The 24554-nt window shown below is 35.1% G+C and overlaps 3 protein-coding genes across 9 annotated transcripts; 1 reads left to right on the top strand and 2 right to left on the bottom strand.

The window, feature by feature from the left end:
• Positions 1–4040: 4040 nt before the first annotated feature.
• On the bottom strand, positions 4041–17640 carry LOC118748628 (apoptosis-inducing factor 3). 5 transcript variants are annotated; one of them, XM_036483195.1, is made up of 5 exons: positions 17450–17640; positions 14161–14334; positions 13594–13772; positions 5272–6173; positions 4041–4946 (listed from the first exon to the last, which is right to left on the bottom strand). In XM_036483195.1, coding segments are annotated over exons 1-5 (2016 nt in total). In that variant the 5' UTR covers positions 17452–17640; the 3' UTR covers positions 4041–4187. The 5 variants fall into 5 exon arrangements, with proteins under 5 accessions (XP_036339088.1, XP_036339090.1, XP_036339089.1 ...); XM_036483197.1 differs by lacking the exon at positions 17450–17640 and adding an exon at positions 15212–15371; XM_036483196.1 differs by lacking the exon at positions 17450–17640 and adding an exon at positions 15292–15308.
• Positions 17641–19570: 1930 nt separating this feature from the next.
• On the bottom strand, positions 19571–23132 carry LOC118748627 (serine/threonine-protein kinase PINK1, mitochondrial). Of its 3 annotated transcripts, none has more exons than XM_036483192.1 (6): positions 22933–23132; positions 22656–22846; positions 22266–22563; positions 21358–22194; positions 20281–21291; positions 19571–20201 (listed from the first exon to the last, which is right to left on the bottom strand). In XM_036483192.1, the coding sequence occupies exons 3-6, from the start codon at positions 22404–22406 to the stop codon at positions 20007–20009; spliced, it is 2184 nt and encodes a 727-aa protein (XP_036339085.1). In that variant the 5' UTR covers positions 22407–22563; positions 22656–22846; positions 22933–23132; the 3' UTR covers positions 19571–20006. The 3 variants fall into 3 exon arrangements, with proteins under 3 accessions (XP_036339085.1, XP_036339087.1, XP_036339084.1); XM_036483194.1 differs by having other exon boundaries at positions 22266–22615; positions 22687–22846; XM_036483191.1 differs by having other exon boundaries at positions 19572–20201; positions 22687–22846.
• A 435-nt stretch (positions 23133–23567) lies between these two features.
• LOC118748308 lies at positions 23568–24549 on the top strand (the record flags this gene model as incomplete). Its single annotated transcript, XM_036482682.1, has 2 exons — positions 23568–23595; positions 23657–24549. Coding segments are annotated over exons 1-2 (921 nt in total), but the record flags the coding sequence as incomplete, so codon positions are not given.
• Between the last annotated feature and the right edge of the window lie 5 nt (positions 24550–24554).

Raw genomic sequence — 24554 nt, 5'->3', positions numbered from 1 at the left:
GACGTTGTTTACGAACATCGAGACTTTAAAAATCGGCAAACCCAAAGTAGCGGAATGCAATTACCATGCGAATTACGACCAAATCGCTACCGTCTCTAATTTTTAACTGGAATTTATCGAAACCAGTTCACAAATCAAAGCTGACACTTTTTCTGAGTACGAAAAGAAAAGTTTATACATGTTTACATCAATAACTTAATACGGAAACTTAGAAATATTTAGCAATAACTTACAATTTTGTAGTGAAGAAAGAAGAGACAAAACACGGAGACAGAGAACTGCCAAATCGAATTAAGAATGTGCCCGTGGCAATAGGGTAATTCGCGATCGTAATTGGGGAAGCGAACAAAGTTATTCAGGGATATACATATATCAAGACATCAAAGTGCGAACAAACAAAATAGAGCTGGAAAACTATCGATGGCCACGACCACGATAGTCGATAGTCACAGCCATCGATACTATCGAAAATGTCGACACTATCGATAGTACTCAGGGCTATCATGGAATCCATCGTAGAAAATCTACGAATCCGAATGCCTGCTACGAATACGAAAAAATTGCTATCACTGAATCCGAGTGAACTCGAAAATATCGTTGCCAGCTTCGAATGCTGATTCGAAATTAGCTAGTGCAAAAGAAATAATAGACATTTACGTATGCCATTTTGCTCACGCTGCCCCAGAAGTCACAATGGCCGAGTGGGCAAAGCACTAGACTGCTAGTTGAGAGATCCGGGTTCGAGTCCGAGTCGTCGGGCAGTGGAGATTTTTTTCTTTTTTTATTTAATTTTTGTTTATTTTTTTAATAAATATTTTTTTTTTTGGGTTTAATTTTAGCTTAGATGTTATTATTTTAAATATAAATTTTTTTTTTTTAAATAAATTTTTATGATATTGAAGTAATTAGGTTTATTTCCTAATAAATTGTTGCTAAACTATTATTTCCTCGATTCATGCAAAATATTAATTCATTAAATAGCGCCTAGCAGATGAATGCGTGTATGGACATATGTATGTATGTATAGCATTGGTATTTTACGTCTACGTTTACACAAATATATGGAATTATATCAAATTATAACAAACTTGGAGTATAATAAATATTTAATATTAAAAATAATGCAGCTTTTTTCCACTATTTTTAAGATTGAGTGATTTTAAATTTTGTTCCGACAGCATAATCTCGTCGTAGAGTATCTGTACGAATCTTCATTACGAACGGATTCAATGAAGGCGCTCTACGAATTTCGAATTTACGTTCGTAGCTATTCGGATTCTGTGATAGCACTTTCGTAGATTTCACGAAAATCGAAGCTACGATGGATTCTGTGATAGCCCTGACTATCTATAGTTTTGATTAAAGAGTCCAAAATTTAAACATAACAACTTTTATTGAAAATGGGATCAGAATTTCTAAAATAAGTATGTCGATATTTTTGTTAAGGAATAAAAGTTTATCGACGATTTTTGGCTTCAAACAGCATCTTTGCTCTGAAATATGTATGTTACTGATTAATGTATGTATGAGTGAAAACTATTGATAGTGCTTACAAAACCATCGATGTTTTCGATAGTCAAAAACCATCGATACTATCGATAGTGCCTTCGATAGTTTTCCAGCTGTAATACAAAAACTTGCAATCATATTGCTCGCAACTATGTATCTGTCAAAATTAAGTTCTGAGGTTAAAAGCAGGATACCAAGCTATAGATTTATCACTTAGGTATATCCAATGTTGGCGTTTTAGCCATTTGGTGGTTTTGGTTTTAGCCATCGTCTCTTTTTGTTTTGCCACCAAAATTTATTTTAGCCACTAGCCACTTTTTTAGCCACTTTTTTATAATGATTTTTAATGTTAAAGTGAATAAATTTTTTCTTGGTCAAAATTATTAAAAATTTTCTTCATTCCCATCACACATCTGAGCTATGAATAATTTACACGTGAAAAAGCGTGCCACACATAATTCAATTCAATAATAAAATGTATGTCCTTACTAAAGTCTGACCGAAGGTAGATTTTTTGCCCGAAGCCGAACCGAACATTCGGCTTTGATCTAACAATCCGCCGATTACCGAAGCCGAAGCCGATGATTCAATAAAAGATTTCCAGCGGCGACACTGCTTATATCCCAACAAATACATATTATATTGAACCCAAAGAAAAACAGCTAAATATGTATGCACATATTTAATAGTTAAAATTTTAATTTTTAAAATTATTCCTCTGCTTCTGAAAGTTTTCACAAACTCGCGCAAAAATAGTCTTAAATTTCGTAAAGTCACATAACCTATGAACAAAATGAGACATACATCATGAAATTTAATATTTTAGGCAAAAAATATTTTTTTTCTTCATACATTTATTTTTACCGGCAAAACTGTTGATTATATAGAAAAACGTTATATGAACAGATTAAAGGAATTGTAATTTTTAATTTTTTTTAATTTGTTTGAGCAAAATCGGACTAGTGGTTCTCGAGTTATGTAAAAAAAAACCACCAAAGGTGACAATTTCCCCTATATGATAGTTACTAACTTCAAATCGATATATCTCGATTCCTAGACGTGACCCAGCGAAACGCCGGGACACGTATAACTTCTTTTTTACCGATATAACTTTCCCCGGTAGTTTGAACCCTTCCCGATCACTGACCCCTACCATTTGTCTCACAGTGTTATTGATACAGGGTAGCCAAGAAGATTGGAACGATTTAACGTTAACCACTTGTTTTTTTTTTGCTTTATAAACAACAACAAACTATGAGAAGTGTTTTTTTGTTTTTTTCATTAAAGGTTAGAATCCATCCTAGGGCCCACTGTCCGACTACGATCTATTTCCTTTTTAACAAACTTGTATTAAGTTTCATCTGCGTGGAATCAAATCTTGGAATCAATTTTCCGATGAGCTAGAGGCTTGGAACCCTAAAGTTAGCCCCTAACCCGATGAGAATATTAAGTAATCCGCAAGATGACGCAGCTGTCTAGATATTAAAAAATCCTGTATTTATAGTCCGAACATGAACCCTTTAACTTTAAAATGTGTATTACTTACATGAAAAGGAACAACTCCAGAAAAATTTTGCCTGAAATATGGCGCAGGAGTCGAGGTGTTTATAAACTCCGTATTTATGGTCCGATTTGTTTCATATTTAGAACGTACACTCCTCCACTCATTTAAATAGGGTACCTTAGTATTTAATATTCAATAAGTGAATAGTTTAATGTGCCTAACTTAATATTCTTAGAAAAATTTCGTATATGCAGTTTTGTAATATTAAGTACGATAAAGTACAAGTTTCAAGTGGCTACAAAATGTCGTTGATTTTTGAAACTTTTTTTGTTGACAGTGTCATCCATTTTCTTCCATACCAAGTATGATCGACAATATTTTTATATGGAAGAAAATACGCTACTTTACAGCCACTTGAAACTAGCACTCTATTTTACTAAAATTGAATGGACTACAAAACTGTATATCCAAAGTTTTCTAAAAATATTTTTCACTTTGGCATTAAATGACAAAAATTGTAATGACAAACTTGGGCATTAAAAATATTTTTTTTATTACGTTAAAAAAATAGTAATTAAGTTTATTTCCATTTTTTAAATGCCTCCAGTTTTTTATCAGTGGAAATTCGACATTATTCACTGCAGGTCATTATGATAGCACATATTTTTTTTTGTAACATTTATGAAATTAAAAAATGGGATTTATACGTTTTTTAACCGACTTCCGAAAAAGGAGGAGGTTATCAGTTCGTCGGAATATTTTTTTTTTGTTTTTTTTTTAGTCAACCGATTTCAATTTCTTTTTGCATCGGAAAGGTAGTGTCTCAGAGGTGGTCCCATACTAATCTGGTTTAGATTCGATCATTGGTTAAAAAAAAAAAATCTAAAATTTAAACAAGTATTCTATAACAACAATTAATTTTAATTAATTTTAATTGTTGTTATAGAATACTTGTTTAAATTTTAGTTTTTTTTCAATTCTGAAATCCTCCCACCTAACTTCCAAAGTTTTTTTATACTAACATATATTTTACCTTTCGAATAGCAATATGTATTATTATTAGTTTTAGTTTCAATACTTGGTTTGCGAATTCTTTGCAAATAATTTTACAAAATTGTACTAATAAATACCAATGTTACACATTTACAAATATACAATTAATTTAAATGCTCGTTCAGCACTCATTCGACACTCGCGCCTTCTTCTCCTTCAACATATTCGTCCACTCCAAGTGATCCTCTGCACTCTCTATTCGGGAGCGATGCAAACGCTTTCCCTGACTCAGTAACTCTGCATATTGTGATACTACCGGATCATGACCGATCGTTGCAACGGCTATCACATTTCCGTGCGCATCGAGATAGTATACAACGAATTTGAAGCCATTCAAGTCACCCTTGATCAGCGTGTCCGAGAAATTGCCATGACCAGCATAACGTATACCCTTGCCGAAAATCATTGTGAAAAAGAAGGGCACCGCACGCAAATCCTCTATGGTGCCCGTAATATTGAGCGCGGCCACACGACCGTGATATTGCGCCAATTGTATGTGACCAACAGCACCGCGTTGATTGGCATTGGCCATTATGGGTGCATTGGCAATGTCACCGCCTACATAAACATCGATTACATTTGTCATGAGATGCATGTCAGTGTCAATTGAGCCGTCGGCGTTAACTTTGATGCCTGAACCTTTGAGGAAATCTGTGTTAAAGCTGGAACCAGTACCCAAGACAACAACATCACATGGCACCTTGCTGCCATCGATAAGTCCGACTTCAGTGACAGCCCCCTCGTCATTGCCGTACAACTCAGAAAGTCTGCTTTGACTCTTCATTGTGATGCCTTTCTCACGATATAGACGGTAGAAAAGTTCACCCACAGCCTCGCCGAAATAGGGGAAGGGATATTCGCCTGAGTATAGTACCGTTACCTATGGAGGGAAAGGGGAGAAATGTAAAAAGATGCAATTTGATTGGATTTAAAATATATGGAAAAAACATAAAAATAATGTGACTCAAGACAGCCTTTGTTATTTTCTCAAACTTCGCCACCGACTCCAACTCGTCAATTGGAAACACCAATTTATCGCATTGGACATCTTTTCTCCTTTATCAACTCTCAAAACCATCCTAACTACTAAACCCTGTAGGCTGCCATCGACTGAGATAAAAGCATAATTCAAAAACATTTCTGTTCTCAAAAACCTCTAATCCATCTAAACTTAATCGCTGCATTTTTCCCTCACCCCTACTTACCGATTTAACTTTCGAGACCAACGCTGCAGCCACCTCCATTGCAATAAAGCTGCCACCTACGCAGACCAGGTTTGTTTCCGGTGTTACGGCGTCAACTATGGCCTTACCATCTGAGAGCTCACGCAAAGTGAATACATTTTTCAAATCGGTTCCCTTGGCTGGCGGGCGCTTAGCTCTCAAGCCAGTAGCGATAAAAAGCTGATCATACTTGATCTCATCCCCATTCGAGCAATGTACCTTCTTGTCAGTCGTATCGACTTTGGTCGCTTCCACGCCAAGCAATGCCTCAATATCATATTGGGCATAGAAATCGGCATCTCGATATTGTATCGTTTCCGCCGCGATTCCCAGTGTCTTGGATACTTTGATACGATCATAAGGCAAGATTTCCTCGCGACATAGCATTACAATGCGGCCGGTAAAGCCTTCTTGGCGCAACGTTTCTACACAGGTTGCTCCTGCCGGACCGCCGCCAATAACAACGATACACAGCTTATTCGCTTTATCACGTTTCACCATATTCTTCAAGCGCTTATTCTTCTCCAAATCAGCGCGCTTGGCGCGTAACTTCACCTTACCGTCATTTTCAACGCGTACCATAAAGCATGGCAGCGAATCGAGCCCAGGGAAATCTTCGATATTACCGGTACGTGTGCAAAAAGCGGCACCATGCCATGGACAACGTATGCGTCCCTGACCCAGCGCGCCGGTGTGCAAGGGGGCGCCGTAATGCGTACATTTATTACCGATGGCTGATATCTGACCGTCTTGCTTCACCACCAATACCGGTGTGTTCGCATCGAAGTTAAATTGCTTCATTTCATTCTCCTGCAGATCGTCGATGTGGCATACCTCGACGGCGTTGGTATATTCCGACATGTCGCTGGTAGATTGATATGAACCTGAAGTTGGACGAGAGAAAAAAATTAGATGCATTTAAAAATGTGTAGACGCTACAACAACAAAAAAATCGTTAAGTTCGCTTCATTTTAGTCCAATGTTCAAGCACTACTTGGTTCTATAAAATTACGTGGACTCATCCCAGATTAAAGGATAAAATCGCTTTGTTAACAGAAGCTCTAAATGACCTTTCATAACACAGCACTTATGCAATAAGAACCACAATTTGTGAAGAAATTGGCGCCTATCGGAGATGAGCTTGAATAAAGTCGTCTTATCAGGTTTAATATCAGTTTTAACCGAGGCAAAAATCAACGGTAATTCCTAGCTACTTAAAACTTGTACTTTATTATAATAAAATTGATTGGGCATACTCAAAAAAATTCTAAAACATCTGATTGAAAAGTTGAAAATTTGCATGAAAATTTACAGAATTTTCGCGAGTTTTGCACAAAGTTTAGGACTTATGTTTTTATGTTGTTTGTTGTAGAATGAACCATATTTTTATACAAAATTGGCGGAAAAATATTAAAATAAAAATTGTTGCATATATTGTGAAAAATTTGCTGTGCCAATACTTTGTTCCGGCAGTTTGTAAGCGTCATTAACATTTTTATATATTTTCAAGAAATTAAAATTATAAATTTGCTAGTAACTTAAAGTTGAAAGATTTACAAACTGCAATGTTGCAGCACACAGTGGTTGGAGAGGCCATGTTTTACGCGAAAAGGCATATTTGAAAACTAGAATAAATTAGCCGGAATAAAGCTATTCTTATTCAGCAGAGTCCAACGAACTCAAAACTGATTAGTAGTTTCAGTAATATCTGCTCAGCAAGCCGTTGAATCCGTTTACGTTCTGAACAAGCCTGAAGTCAATTTTCAAAGATCCAAAATAGCGAATTCAATATGGCGTCCAAGAATTTAAAAATTACTGAATTTTCGTGAAATTTGGTATTTTAAGGTTCTTAAGTTCGCTCATTACAAATTTCAAACTACGTTTTGAAAATTCAAAATTATTTCACCATTTGATCACAAACTCATTTTAAATATGTTCCCTCGAATACAATACATCATTAATTTGGCTAAACAAATATATATGCTGTGTTACTCAACTGAAATTAGAATTCATTTGACAGTTGACAAATGAGAAAGTTTGAATGTGTTACAGCTGACAACTCTCAAGGTTTTGATTTGACGTAAAATTCGTGACTAGCATGCCTAAACCGTTTATCAGTAGCATTTAAAAAAATATTTTCTGCTATTTTTAGAAAAATTAACAGCCCATTTGACAGCTGTCAACTCTTTAGGTTCTAATTTGACATGAAATTCGGGATCAGCATGTCTAAAAACCTAATCAGGGCATTTTTAAAACGATTGTCCCGTTTTTGGAAAAACTCACAGTCCATTTGACAGTTTTCACCTACCAAAGTTTTAATTCGACATAAAATTCGTGACTAGTTGCCTAAAAACCTAATCAGTGGTATTTCCAAAAAGACTTTCTTATTCTTAACAGAAATTGGCAGTTGATTTGACAGCTTATTAATTATTCGTGTAGAATATAGCTTCTCTGACCACTGTGCAGCGTCCATATCAACAAAAATAAATAAAATAAATCAACGCGAATACATTATTTGGCATAATTACAACAATAAGATTACATAATTTAATAAATTTTTTATCAAACATACTGACAAAACAAGTTTCTATGCCACTTTAGTCGATACCGAATGAAATGAAAATAACCTTAAGAATTTTAGTGTAGAAATAATACGTACGTAAGAGTAAAAAAAATGTATCTTAAAATCAGGTATTTTATTGCTTTAGGTTGTACCATTTACAAACTGATATGATATGTAAATTTTCTTTAAATCAGTCAATTTATCAGGTGTTCACTTGCAAACTATTAATAGATTTGCGTGCACGTACTTTTTTGGATATTTTTTCTATGAAAGCGAATTCTCAGAAGTTAAGTTACTGGAGAGTTGCTGGCAAGTTACTGGGTAATTTTTACAAGAACACAACTATTGTAACAGATAATTTTCAAGTTTTTCGAGCAAGTAAATACTGAAAATTTGATTAAATATCGAGGCAAAGCATATTTTAATGCCACGCCCGTCACGAAATACACACAATACCCATAATAGTTATTTTTTGAAGGATTACTTTTATCTGCTAATCTGAAACCTATCATTTAAATATCTGTTTGTGAGCATCGGAGATAAAGCTAATCATCCAAACGGCTATGCTGCCACAGATACAAAAGAACCCATTACTTCACTTGTCAGGGTAAAAAATAGTATCACATGCGGTTTAACAGGTAAACAGTACGTAGTACATCAAACTTAGCCTGACAAATAACATTAGGCAACACTTACAAACTATATCATATCAAAAGAGAAAAAGTTAATAAACGAATAAAAAGTAAAAAAAAAAAGAAACAAAAAATTTGTTATTATAATTGGAAGTCTCATGAAAAGAAAAATAATTTTCTTATCGAAAAATATTGATTTTCTATAATTCTATACCATTTCAACGAAAAATTGTTTATTCCTCATATAAAATACACGGAAAATTTTGAGCGATTTGAGTTACTATTAAATCGTTTTTGACTAACCTAAAACTTTGTATGGTTAAATCTTCAGGCTATTCGCACATTTATATGGGATTGAGAATCCAAATTCTTTTATTTTTCTCCATATAATTAAGGGTAACCCTAATGTGCATTGAAATGTATGTACATATGTACATACATATGTATGTATGGTGTATGTGATTACACCTCATAAAATCTTAACAATTGGCATAATAAAAGCATTAACAATGGCGCATTTCGACTTGTAAAGTTTTTTGTTACAAATTTAATGGCAAAAAGTGAAAGGAAACATTCATTGGCTCATTGAAGTTCACAGATTAAACGGTCACATTTTTTAAGCATTAACATACCCGATATATTTGGATTTTATTTTTTATTTTAACATTGCCCTCACTCTCTTATAGGAAACAGTTTGAACCACAAGCTAATTTACGGAAAACATACCAGAAAAAATCATTACTTTTCTCCACTTTCACAACTTCTCAGCACCAAGTGATCTTAAGAACTGAATATATTTAGTACAATTATTATCTTAAAATGTCTCACCGACCCCGGAGCGTCAAAGTAAATACCGGTTTATCAGCATTACAAGTATTCTTTGGACATGATTACGTCATTATTTTTGTTGGTTTATTGTGCGGCCAAATAAGCAGAGGGCGACCTACTAATGTACCTACATACATATGTACATATGTACATAGCGCTCATTAACTTCAATGATGCCATAATCCAAAAAAATACAAAAAAATTACCGCCACGCAGAAATTACCGCCACTTCTTCTTCTAGTATGTTGTGTAAACATTTCACAGCTCTATCGATTACAAATATCTCACTAGAACAAAATATGTTATAATTTTTACTATGGGGATATATGTACATATGTAAATTCAGAACTTTAAAGTCGTTTATCTCGAGTTTTGACACTATTAAAGAAAATGAGCGATATGTACTTCTGATCATAAATTAATATGTATTAACGAGCGTGTTATCGCATTGCGTGTTTGGTTTGCATGTGACGAATAAACTGGGTTTTGTTATGGATTCTCCTAGTGATTCGGATTTTTTGAAAACACGCCGAAAACTCGATTAGTCATTTTCACTGCCGAAAATATACAGATATTGCATTTTTAGGCCAATAACCCACTTCATAAAGAGCAATATTCCTTTTTTTTGTATGTTACCGAATAACTTTGGTCCACTTGAACTGATTTCAATAATTATTATTATTTTATCGAAATGGTGGTACTGCAAGAGTGGTCCCATACTAATTTGGTTTACATCCAATTATTGCATTATGAAGAATTTATCGGTACTCCCAAAGTTTTATATTGAATTGAAGACGTATGTGTTTTTGCTTAACAATTACTTGTTTTATATGTATGTACATTTTGTTTTGTTTTATTTTATTATATTTTTATTTATTTTACTTTATTTAATCTTATTTCATTTATTTTATTTTTTATTTTTTTCACTTTATTTACTTTTGTTTTATTTTATTTTCTAAATTTCAGTCTGCAGTTTTTCATTTTTCAATTTGCAGCACTGCACTAACACGACAACCAGCTGCATTACTCATACGCCCCTACCAACAAATCAAAGGCAGCCAGCCAGCCAGCGAGCCGGCGAATTTCGTTTGTTAAAACAATTACCATTCACGTTTCAATAACCTTGTGCGATATTTACTTGGCAAAAAGTGGCAAGATAACACACAATACTTTAGTTATAAAAAATAGAAAATGAAAAATTAATTAAGCGCTTGTACAAGCGATAAAGCAAAACCAATAACCGCAACAATTCTACGATTGTTTTATTGCAATTTATTGCGCCATTCTATTCGACGTTTTATGCGCTGTTTTGTGTTTTTTTTTTTAATACGTGACGTTGCTCCATCCCATGTGTCAATTTTAGTTTGTTTTTTCTGTTTTCTCGCTACACTGCACATTACAAAATTTGTTAATTTTATATGCGGACTTGCAATGTGTATTTATGATTCTTATTTATTATTTAATTACCTCGTTGGACTGCTTGCTATTGACTTGGTTTTTGTTGAAAAAATTACAAAAATAATTCGATTTTATAAATTTTGTTTTTGTGAGGCAGAAAATAAAGGTATTCGAGAAAAATTCCACAGCTGACTGACTTTAGAACTGTTAGCGAAAGCAAACTGGAGAAAGAGCATTGACAGCGCCTATCAGCATACCAGAGTTTTGTATTTGCGTAGTGTTTTATTTTTTTCGTATGCAAACATAAATTGTGGCAACGTAATTTATGTATACCTTTTGGGTCGATTTTTCAGTGTTTCATTGTAAAAAAATAACTGTACAGTCCTTAAAATTTACTTCACATGGACACGGAGTATTCCCTTTAATTGAAGTCTGTTGTATTCAACAATTTATATTGAGCTCGAGGCCGTTTTTTTTAAATGAAAATTTTTATTGTGGAAAAGCAACAATAATTTGAAAAATGGTAGTAGTGATAGCTATTTCGGAAATCACCACATTTCCTCATCAGACTTCTTTCAGTAGGATTCGAACCGACGATCCCACTGACTCAGCCAGTTGCCTATGCACCGTGCTAAGTACGCCTGTGTTGGCATAACAAAAATGAAAATAGTGGAAAAAAGCAAACGATAATTTATAAGGTTTACTGAAAACAACCGTGTTAAATAAATTTCCATTTTATTTTTACTTGACAAACTTTTCATTGTCAGTAGTCAGGGATATTGCCACGTCAATTTGAAAGGCGATGAAAAAAATACCTTCCCAGTCAGCAGAGAAACGTAAAATTTGCCGACAGTGCAGTTTCGTACAATTTTCCGTATCCGGAAATGAACGGAAAGCGACTACAATTTTTGTTCATTTGCACATATCCAAAAACGTAAAAAAAACGGTTTTCATACCCGAAAATTAACAGGATGTTAAGCCAAGGATTCCAGGATTTTCGGGATTTATAATTTGCACTGATGGCAATAATAGAAACGACTTATGTTGACCAGTTTTTGCTATATTTATTTTGTTTATTTAATATTAAATATTTTTTATAAATGTCTAGCTCATTATACGTGCACATAACACCGTGCGACAGGCAACTTTACGCACAAAAAAATCAATATATTCGCGAAACTATGGGCCGAACAAATGCAGTAAAATTGCGTTTTTAGTTTTTCTATCTGACGTCAGGATGTTTTAAAAGGACTTTGAAAATTCAATAATGTAAGTAATTCAGAAAGAAATTAAAGAGAAAGTTCTGTAGAGAAAAGAGATTATATTTCTTGGTGCATAAGGTATTACAATGTCTTTTTTAAGGTTTATCCTTGAATATCCTTGAAATTTTGTAACATTTATTTTGCAACATTTTTATGTTAAGGACTTATATAACCTCGACAACATCCTCGAATAAAGCCCTTCTCAACCTATTAGCTTAAAAAAATAAAATTAATTAAAAAGGCATTTTCAATACCCATTCGTCCTTGTGAACCCAAGAAATTTTATTTACTTATTTTATTTCTTTAATTCTACAGAATTTTCTTTTTCATTTGGTACCCACTTTTATTTTACATTGCACTGAATTTTTTAAATAATTTTTGGAGTTTGTCATATCCTTGAAATTATAAAGTCATTTAAAAAAAATGCTAAAACTAAAGACGTAGTTTCACTATATTTGGTTCATAGTGTCGTGAGTATATAGATTGCTTGGTGTGTTTTGAAACTGTTTACTCAGAATTTTTAGAAAAATTCTAGGTACGCAATTTTGTAGCCCATTTAATTTCAGGGCGGACGATAGAGTTCACATTTCAAGTGGCTAAAATACCGTTGATTTTTTTTGTTTTTTTTTTACTGGCAGTGACACGAATTTTCTTCCATACAAATTATGATCGACAATGACAATTATGAAGAAATGGCCAGCAACGTAAAAAAAATCCCCAAAAATCAAGGGTCAAGCTGCTTGAAATTGAATTTTATCCTACTATAATTTAATGGGCTAAAAAACTGCGTACCTAAAATTTCTTTAAAAATTTTGAGTAAAAAGTTTAAAATGATGGTTTTATTTTGCATTTTTTATAATTTTTGTAAAAATTTTGAAATGCGTATTTATATACAGTTAATTATATCTAAAATGAGGTAGACTTTTATAAAATATTTAAATATTAAATAAACAAAAGAAACATAGACGCAGCTGGTTGGAATAATGCGTTTCTTTAATTTCTGCCACTACTATTATGAATTCCTTTCAAACACACAATATATTTTTTTACTTAATTTTTTGGTTTTGCATCGAGCTTTTTTCGAGATATCTTAAGTTACTTTATCAGATATGTACACGCTAAAGTATTATTAAATGCGTATAAACTTAATTACTACCTTTTGTTTTGTGACTGATGAAATATTTTACACTTTAAACAAAAAAGTAGGTTTCAAACCCATTTATTTATTATTTTTTATATGGTGGAAGAACTACTCAAACTATATTGATGCAATTTTTTCGGGTTAAGTTGTTGAAATATAATAAATGTCCAAATCCCGGAATCCAGGGATTTTATAAACGATATCCCGAAAATCCCGGTATCGCAAAAATTTGAAAAAAATTAACATCGCTTATACATATGTACATATGTATGTATGTATAAAAAAACATTTATGAGACTTCGCAAAAGGCAGATATTAAACACACACGAATAAAAAAAAAAACTGACTAATGCCGATTTCGTTTCTACTGAAAAATGCAACCTTCTCTTTGCCCTCTACGTACAAACACTAAGAAGAGAGCGATGAGAAGGCCACCTTTTTTGTAGAAACGAAACCGCCATAATAAGGTACATTACTCACCATTCTGGCCCTTCGCTGCTGCTGCCTTCTCATTTTTGATTGAGATTTTTGATGAATTTTCTTTACAATTTGCTGAGCCCATTATAAAAGCTGTTGGCGTTCTAAACTCTAGCAAACGATTTATACGCACGGTTTTTTGTTTTTGCTGTATTTGCTGCCTTTTTGTTGCGTGGTAAAACCTGTTGATTGTGCGAAAGGAAGTGTGGTGTTTAATGCGGCAACACAAATAAATAACCGAAACAACAAAAAGTACTAAACAGTAAGTAATGCCTAACCTTAAGGCTGGTTTTCACTATGTCATATTTTGACGTCAAAATTTGTCGACATATTTTGACACAAGCTTATCTCTTTCATCCGTACCTTCGCTGATAATATTATGGGCCAAAAACGGACATATAGCTGGTTCAGCAGCGCATGTACACGACTGAAGACCTATCCTGATCTAAATCAATCGATATACCGTTTTTGATCCCAATTGACAATGTGTTTTCATTTATTTGATGACAAATGTTATTGAATTTGACATAGTGAAAACAAGGCTTTAGTGACCTTCGCTTTTCTACTTACCTTAACTGGCTGCTATTACTGCCTTTGCTCCAATGCCGCTGATGGAATGTCGACGAATTGTTCAGTGGACTTCTATAGGCGTTGAGCAGTTTATTAATGGGGTGGTAGTAGCGTTGTTGTTGCACCAATAACTTTGTCGATAAAATGTTGGAGCAGCGACGCGTTAATAAACTCCTGTGTGTGCGACGAGTGTTTGTGATGGAATGCCAGGAGGGCAGGATCGATATGCGATGTAATTTAGGTTAAGCGAGGCGAAACGGATGAAATGTGAAGTTTATTGTATCGTAAGAAAGAGTATAAGAGTGTTATGGGTATTTAGTGAATATGTATTTTAGGTAAAACGGATAAATACATTTTAAAAAATATATATTTTCCCATACATGCATGCATTAAAATTTTTGTATGTACATATGTAGGTAACACTATTAACACTTCACTGTTGCCTCACCATTACAATTGAGTATTTACTGCGCTTCAAAGTCAAGTTAAATCATTTTTAACTATTTGAAACTAAAACTATAGCTTTGGATTTTTAGTATGTATGCATGTACATATAAATATTTATGTATGTATGTATGTATGCAGGTATGACGAATGCGTGCAAAAACGGTGAAGGGGATTATTTTAACGCGTTTAAGCGAAACGTCATAAAAAAATAATTAAATGCAGTTTTCGTGGCTGTTAATTGAACACTAAAAATATGTGCATAGTAGGTATGTCTATAATTTGATGGTCTTATAGTTTATGCATTTATGTAGATACATATGCGCTCAAACATATTTTGCTTAATAAAGCTTCACTTCACTTCACACTCGTTGAATGAGCAAACGTACGAGACACGCAAAGTAGCGAATGTAGTGCACAGGTTTTCCCCACAGCAGCAATCATTCACTTTGTTGTGTTTATTTGATTTTGTTTTTTAATCTTTTTGTTTTTGCAACTCTTATTACACTAGCCTTGTTTGTACTTATTTTTTTGTAGTTGTATGTATGTATAATAAGTATGTATAGTTGCTTCAGCGAGTTTAATTAGACACACTCCTTTTAATTACAGTCGGTAAGTACTCCTTTTTATATTGTGTTGATATTATGAAATTTGTTGGCAAATTTATAAATATTTGCTTGTATGTACATATGTATGCGCGTACTTCTGTACGTCCAACAAGCGTGAACGCCAAAACAAGTATGAGCAACGAACCTGGCTAACTTGTACGGCCAAGTGGTTTATACTAAAGTTGCTCTGACTTTTACGATTTGTGGGAACGTATTCACGCGCATACATTTTACATATATATGTACATACATATGTACATTAGACTGAATCACTCCCCATACAAAAAAAAATCGCTACTATTTTTCCATTGGAATTATAAAATCTATTATATTTTAAGACGTCCACCAAAATATTTCGGAAAAATATTAAGATTTAAGTGAGCTGGACCGATTTGAAAATACCTCCAAAAATGGAGTTTTTTATGAATAAAAATAGTTTCTTAAAGACTTTTTTTGAAAAAATCTCCTCAAATGACAAAACGTCTTAACCTTAAAAAATTTGCAGATAAATATTTAAAAAAAATTAAAAAAAATTTTGAACGGAATCGTAATGATGAGATTTTTGTTCTGTTTTTTAACTTTTTTTAAAGATTGGTATAACAAAAACTTGAATAACTGAAACTAAACTCTTCCGATTTAGACTTAGGAGGTGTCATTAGAAGGGTATTTTCTCTACCTTTTTATTTCTTTGCTAATAAACTCATTAAAAGGATGAAAGGGAAAGGTAGGATGAAGGAACGTCATTCAAAGTTGAATTAAGATGTGTTGGTATTTGAAAAAAAAATATTGGGTCACGAATGACTTTTCAATTCAATCAATCTTTGAAAAAAGTAAAAAAAACAGCATCAAAAATCTCATTCTTACGATTCCGTTTAAAAGATTTTTTAATATTTTTATGCAAATTTTTTAAGCTTAATCTATTTTGTCATCTGAGGGGACTTTTTTCAAAAAGTTCTTTAAGAAACTATTTTTATTCATAAAAAACTACATTTTTGGAGGTATTTTCAAATCGGTCCAGCTCACTTAAATCTTAATATTTTTCCGAAATATTTTGGTGGACGGCTTAAAATATAATAAATTTTGTAATCCCGGCGGAAAAACCGCAACTTTTTTTGGTGATGCAGTCTAATGTACATACATGTGGTTTGAGAGTACAGCTAGTAGCGAACTTGATATCAAACATGTAAAGTAGTGTTCGAACGGTAATGAACTTCTTATATCATATCAGGTAAAATAAAACAATGCGATACGTCTTAGTTATATGTTTAATGATCATACTTATGATTGAAGTATTATTGCCTGATTATTCCCTTATCGTTGTACGGAAGGTTTGAAAGAGCCTTATGGAAAGAATAAAATGTGACCAAAGTTTCGTTGATGATATCCCAATTTTTACCGGCAGTTTTTAAAGCTTTATCAAATTGTGTACCTATTGTGGTGGCATTACAAAGTAAAATAAAGATTGTTTGTGGTCTCTACAAATGTTGATTAGCCTTACATTTCTTGGGAATTGTTTCTGTAATAGTCTCTATGGTGTAATCTTTCTAAAAACACTTAAAAATGTAATTTGAACAATGTTTGCCTTATCAATTTTACATTGTTAAATCGTTTAATAATCTTGCTGATAATTTTAAGCATAAGATTTCATGTAAATATCAAATCAGCGTTGCGTCTAGTTGTTTTTGTTTTAGTAGATTCTGGTCATAGGGCAAATGCTTAAACTGATACATAGGCCGGCATCAATAACATCACATAACATGATACATACGCCATTTTTCCCTGTCCCTCACTTCCTTCACCATTTTCGGAAATCGCGAGAAGAAATAAAAAGCAGAAATAGAACAACCCACTCACCAAACCCAAACAAAGCGCTCACAAAATCAACACTCAATGGCATATGTTAATATGCACGAATTCATTTGATAACAGATGCCAAACAACAGACGTCATACATAGCCACTGATAAGCGAGGAACTTAAAATAGTTTTTGGTTTACCATTTGAGTATTTTTAATAGAACAGCGCGTTTTTCTTTTTGATTTTTACACGTTCACTGATAAAGAATATAAGGAATCACTTGGCGATAAAGGGATTAAGTATGTACTTAGTAGTAAGTGTAGCAATCCACTACGGAATGAGTGATAAACGAAAAGAAATGCATGTACATACATGCATACATGTATATATACGGCTAGCAATTTCTTAATATAACATTTTTGTTTCTAAATAAATTATTACATTTTTATGCGCGCTGCCCTGATTTTTATAGACGTTGTTGCACCGGTTTATTTTATTGTGACTGCTTGATGTCGAATGCATGTAAAAACAGCTGAGCCGCAGAGGTAACAGGGTTGCAAATTCTAAGTTGGAAGGAAATTTGATTTGAGGGGTAGGATACGGATACGTTATAATTTCAAGCGATAGCCAGACCGGCTGTGACAGTGAAATGAAATTTCCCTGCAAAAATCGCGAATACTCCATGCATGCGTGTAAAGAGTACTCCCTAAAGAGTATTCCTAAATTAACCACAATTCATATAAAAAATATGGTCCAATTAACATTGCGATGTCCTAGGGCAGGACCATATACTCCATCCCTGCATTACATCAGAGTAGCACAAAACTAGTCCAACATATTAACAATGGCATTGTTGTTATATTTTTTCGTTTGTACACGCTTTTGTTCTTCACTTCTCAAATGCTTTTTCGAAATTAATAAAAACCAAGAGAAAAATTAAAAATTACATGTTGCCTCTGACGGCATTCGAACCCGAACATGCTGGGAGCTAAGAACTAACAGCGAGCATCTCTACACGTTCAGCTACAGCCAGACATGCAAATGTGCTTTCAAATGCTCAACTTCAATCACATTTCGTTAAAACACGAGTAGTTATCGGATAACAAACAATAAGCTGGCGCAGAGACACGAGTTGGTCCGCTACAGCATGACAGAGGAACACTTTTGTAAGTACTCCAATTTACCACAAATAGACTACATGGTCCAACGATTTTTGCAGGGTTAATGCAGAAATGCTTAAAACTCTGCAGTAATAGCAGTTCCGGTCGCTTAAAGAAGAATTTTGCATGCGAAAGCAACAACAAAGTTAGCTAGCACGGATAGACGATAGCGAGTTTGGTTGTACCTCATTGAGTTCGTTCGTTTCGCCACTCGCTGTTGGCGAATCGATGACGGCTATTTGTAAATACTATTCATACATGCATAAACATAAAGCAAATTGTTATTTTTGTAACAGTATATAAATTTACCCGCGTTTTAGGAAGTGAGCGAGTCCTTGTTTGTATTTTCCCTACCAAATTTTTCTTATTTTTTTTTTATAAATATATAGTTCATTCAACCACCTCAACCACCAAAACCACAATAATCCATTTTTTTAAGCGACTTCAAAAAAAGGATGAGGTTAGATATCAATTCGTCGGAATATTTTTTTTTATGTATATTACCACATAACTTTTTATCACGTTAATCGATTTCTATAATTTTGTTTAAAGGAAAGATAGTACCTCACTGGTGGTCCCATACTAATTTGGTTTAGATCCGATCATGAAGAAATTAGCGGTACTCTTAAACTTTTACATGAGAACTGAAGTCTGTTTTATTTTTTGCTAAAAAATTACTTGTTTTACACCCTCATTGCGAGAGTCGTGTCGAATGCAAGTCGTTTTTCGAGAGTCGAATCGTATCGAAAAGTTCATGTCATTGCCTAAAATTTCCACTCGACTAGTGTATTAAAACGGAAAAACTTGGCAGCACTGTATAGTTTTCGACGATTTTGGTCGTTTACTTATTTCAGTACGACAATAGACAATGCTACTGTTGTCGAGTCGTACAATTTAGCCTAATTTACGACTTACGCAATGAGGCTGTTAATTTCATACATAACTCGGGAAAATGCAAGAAATACCAAGAAATTTTCATCGAAATGTTTCCGTACATATGTACATACATAAATCTGTTCCGTTCCGGTTACATAGGCCTTTCTAGAGAATGATCTTTGGTTGTTTCATTTTACGCAAATCAAAACGCTAGATCTCGAACAATTCGAGCGTTACACAAAGGAGTTACGTTCCCACGACAGTCGAATCTATGGTAACCGGAACGAACCAGATTTTTTTCTGACCAAGGACTGTCACTCCAATATCATTTCCCAAAAACTCTTTGGGAAATTTGTATGCTGTTACAACAACTCGTAGCAAGAATTTTTGAAGAACATTTTAGGGTTTTCCAACAACATGAGCCAAAAGGCCAGTTGTTTTACACTACTAATACGTCGTTCTACATCAATTTGCGTTATGGGTTTTCCAGTCATTAAAGGTTTAACTTATATTGCCTCTTTTGACTAATTAAGTAAATAACTGATTTTATAGTGTTGTGGTGCTTCATTGTTATTATTTCTGCTAATTTTAATTTAAATTTTTATCATAAATTTATATAGATTGTTAAGCAAAATATTTAAGTTTTTGAATTACAATTTTTTAAGAATACAAATACATAATTTAAACGTATAAAAAACTATGCCAATTTTTCCAATAGCTAATAACAAATAGTCATTTTTAGTTACATTTTAACATACATATATGTGCATACTGTGCTAGTTTCTCTGATAGGAATTATCCATCATACAATAATCGTATTTTCCCGCATGAAGTTTGTTTAATTCCATGTAAATTTTCCTGCTTAATATCGCTGTAATGCTAGAATACGGGTTGAATAGTGCTAACATTAGGTAATGGGCTCCCAAGTTATAAGTTAGTATTGTTGAGTTGTAAGCTTTTGCTTAAGCTACTACTATGTCTTGTATCCAGTTAAGTGCGCCGCGTATGCGTCGGAGGCGTGCACGTGCCAAGAAACTGCAAATCAACAAATATTCTACATAAGTACGGCGACCACTCGCATTGAAGCTTAGTTGATCGACAGCAGCGCGACCCTCACACATTACTTTCGTTGTGAGCGAAAGTAGCCATTGGAGGATCTGTAGAAAATAAAAAGAATTTAGAATAGGCCTAATATTCTCACTACGCTTCATTTTATAGTCAGCAAATTGTACATACCTCCGGACTGTTGGGCATACCTCCAGCCCGCAACCATTTGGATGGGGCCCACAAAAACAGTTGCATCACATTCGCTGCAATATCAGGGCTCACACGTTTGGAAGGGCTCGGATTTAGTATATTATATATCAATTGTTGAACTATCGCTGGACATTCGTCGCTAAGCGGCGGCAGATCTTCCTCTTTATAATCACTGTTGCGTAGCGAAAGCGTTTGTTCGCCATTTGCCAAAGCCAAACCACCGCTGCACGAATAGAAAGGATTGCGTTGCCCAAATATTTCATAAGCTATCGCGCCACATGCCCACAAATCCGCTTTAGCATAGTTTAATACAGCAAATGGACCCGGTTGCTTATTAATGATCTCTGGCGCCATTAGCGCTGCATTCCCGCCCTTATCTATATCGTACGAGGTAAAGGGTATCTGCAAGCCATGTACCTTATCGGCCAAGCAACAACCAAAGTCCGAGAGTACCAATACTGGTGGAGAATCATCGTCGTTCATTTCAATAAGAATGTTATCTGATTTAAGGTCCCGATGTGCAATGCCATGACGATTAATATGTGCCGTGGCTTCAAGCAATTGTGCCAGTAGCAATAGTTTGGCACGCGCGCTCAGTTTGTGTGAATCGAGAAGCGCACGCAAGCTATAGTCATAACGTTTCATCAATAGGTATAGTGACATATTGCGTCCATAGCCGTGTGGATTGATGCGTTGGGGCTGCGCAATGGGGTAAAGTAAATGGCCGTCGGGGAAATTACGCACCTCGTCACAAAAGAAACCAAACATGCAAACTATATTCGGATGAGGTGGCAGAGTTAGGGTTTGATTTCGCAATAAACGCTCCCACTCTTCAGCACAGTCGTTCATGCGACGGGCACGTGCAGGCACAGTTTCCTTGTACATAGCGCGCAGTATGGAGAGAGCATTACTCTGTATGTCATAGTTGAACATCATTTTCAAGGCGAGCGGATAGCGATTAATACTGGCATGAGGAGTGTCTATGGATTGCTGTAATAAAAACAAAGCATGCATGTATTTATAAGACTTTATTTACAAAGCGCTAATGATACATACCAGTCCCTGCATTCCGCTGCTGATGCCTGAGAAACCCGCATTAACGTCATTATTGAAATCACCTTCCAATTTCTGAATATTCTCTTCTTGCACATCGGCTGCGCAATGTGCCCTACGCTCAGCAACAAACGCGGCTGCAGCCGAGTTTTGATTATACAATTCATTCAAGTTATCCATAGAACTGCCGAAATTGTGTACAAAACGTGACATATTCTGCATTGGTGACATCAGCTCTGGGTAGAAGGATTGCTGTCGTAGTGGAGTCGTTGCACTGCCACGAGCCATAGCTGCAGCAGCTTCGGCATCATGAGTTGCATCCAAAGCAGGTATCTCCGTGGTGCCAGAGGCACTGGTCTCGTTTTTAAACGCTGCCGAATAGACTACGGCGGCACAGCCTTTAGCAATAGCTGGCCCAACGTCCAATTTATCGATGCTAAAGTCACTATTTAGCGTTTCAGATATTTCGTCATAATTCCATGATGACTGCAGGCGGCCAGCAGCTTCTCGTATCTCCCAACAAACGCCCTCCAATTCATCATCTTTCGTCAAAACACCTGCACCAGAGGCCAAACTTACGCCTACTAGGGCGAAAAAAGGTGCGGAATCTCCATAGAACAACTTTTTAGTTGCTTGTGTACGCAAATCGTGAGAGTAGTTTGTTGTCACCCGATTTAAGATATTATCAATGAACACTTTACGCGCATGTTGTCCGACGCTTAAGATTCCGGTTCGAGGTAGGGACTTTGATGCAACACTAGAGCTAGCATTGGTAACGCCATTCAGAACGCCTTTAACTGCAGGGGGTTTGGCGGAGGCGGCAACGCTGGTAGCGCCGGGCTGGCAATGTTAGGGGAAACAAAAAAATATTTGCTATTTTACTTATTTTATTTATATTTAACTTAACATACCCTCAAAGGGTTGGGTAAGCTCCGGCGCGTCTTTTCTCGGCTTTGTTCCAAAATGTTGTTGTGTATATCACGTCTCCAGAAGCCTTGTAGGAAATAACGACCATGTCTAGCCAGTCGCAAGGTTAGTAGGCGCACAGACATCCTTGGCGTCCTTTGCTTATACGGCTATGCCCAGCAAAATGAAAAACTCTGAGACGTCCGCAAACCCGCAGCTGCTTGTTTCGCACAGTTTCTCGGTTGCTTGTGACAACAGATCAGGAGCGTTTTTGTTTGTGTTTGTTTCTGTTGATTGAGACAGCTGGGCGTAGAATTACGTCGCAGAAGCAGAAAACAAGAATATGAAAAAATAGCTTACATATATTTTTCGCAATGTAGTATCTATGTACATACCTATATTATACAAAATGTAATAAGCACTCACCACTTCCTAATTTTTGGCAAAAATCGTTAAATTTTTGTACCGCACACGACGGCGTATCATACACATTGAATATGAATGCCCTTGTAAGCGCCTATTCCTCGCCTTCTTAGCAATTATCTAACACTCGCAAAATTTTTCACGCTTGGCTAACTCACTGTACCTATCAGTAAAAAAAAAAATATGCAAAAATAAAGGTACTATACATCTGGGAAAACTTTTCCCTGAGATCTTTTACAACTTCCTTACCACGAAATTTTTCACTGCAGAGCAAATTTACTGCTGCTGTTTTCTTATATATCTTTTGCGGCTTGTAATATGGAAGCTGTTGCAAATTGTTTTCGTATATTCGTTTCTTTATCGGGTAATCGCTATAAATAAAATAAAAAAATGTTGAAAAACAAACGCGCAAAAAACAAGTTGACGACAAAAGTCCGATCACAATAGCGCATCAGCTGATTACGAGAAACCCTCAAAAGGGGTTCTGAAAGAGGGAAATCGAAAGAAAGTACAAGCCGTTTTTATTTCCGGCGATCAACTTGTTGGTATCCGTTGAAGAGAGTTAAACATTTGGAAAATGGTTTATTTACTAAATAAATTGTTTCATATAAATTTAGGTAAAACAAAGATTCAGAAAGATCAACTTCTCATTTCATGCTAACTGTTTTTTGAAGGCTGTACGGACTTACTCGCTATTTTAATGCTGTACTCCAATTTCTCGCTGCATGAGCTACGGTTAATTTCCAAGGCGGTGCTTTGTTGTTTTTGTCTTAGCATACTGCTTGAAGCATGCAAGTGTACTCGTCTACAGTTTTTATTTAATCACCACCGATGTCTAACGTCCCGATTTGTGTTTAGATTTTAATAATTGTTGTTAAGAAAATATGAATTCATTTAGGCGCGCATATCGTGGCAAGTTGTTTTGTGTGTGATTTACTCTTAATGCTTTGATTTGATACTTGATTATTCACAGATCCAAAATCACCACTCACTCCACTTACACCGCTTGCATCAAATACTGAATTCAGTTTTAACCTGGGTGGTGATGACTCGCTTAAGCCATACATTCAAGCCATCGAAGCGCGACGGTTTGAAGTAACTACCAAAACCTCTCCAGCTGGACTGAATGGCGGTGTAATATGCGTTAATCCAAGGAAATATACGAATAATGTCATATCGGAGAGAACAATTAAAACAAGGAAACTTTCGCCGAGATTCGTTTCAACAAAAAAATCGGATATTCCAGTCAAGTCTTTTGGCAGTGAATCAGATATTAGCACGACTGATGCCAGTCTGAGTACTAATGAGCTAAAGCCGACATTTTCATCAATGACAAATTCATCAAAATGCCATCGGAACTCCATAAATTCGAACACGTCAGCTTTTGAGGAATCCATTTACGATGCAAAATCTTCCAACTACCAGCTAAGTCCCAGAAATTCAATGAGAAATAACACTCACAACAAAAGCAGTAGACAATGTTCAGTCAATGATTCAAGAGCGTCAAATTCCGACATTTCCAGCGACTCCAATATTTCCTTTGCCTCAAATTCGAGCGCAACTTCAAGCTCGCGTGCATCGGGTTTGGGAAATCGTTGTCGTAAGCCACCCAAACTGGTGTTGGATGATAATTCGTGCGTCGAATCAGACGCGACTATGTCCACTGTTTTCAAGTGGATGTGGGATAATTTGTCACCTATGAAAAACCCCTCAATCTATGAGCTCTTATTGCGCGTTGGAATGCAAAAATATTGGACAATTTTTAAACGGGAGGAAATACTCGATTTGGATGTATTTTCAACTTTGACAATGGATGACTTGAAAGCTATCGGTATAAGAGATGTCGACGACTGCGTAAAAATATTGAAATC

Source organism: Rhagoletis pomonella, unplaced genomic scaffold (assembly GCF_013731165.1).
Source record: "Rhagoletis pomonella isolate Grant_MI unplaced genomic scaffold, Rhpom_1.0 Rhpom_scaffold_00013, whole genome shotgun sequence".
Lineage (NCBI taxonomy): Eukaryota > Metazoa > Arthropoda > Insecta > Diptera > Tephritidae > Rhagoletis > Rhagoletis pomonella.
Note: the sequence above shows the minus strand (reverse complement) of the source record. Positions and strands in the feature narration are given on the sequence as shown.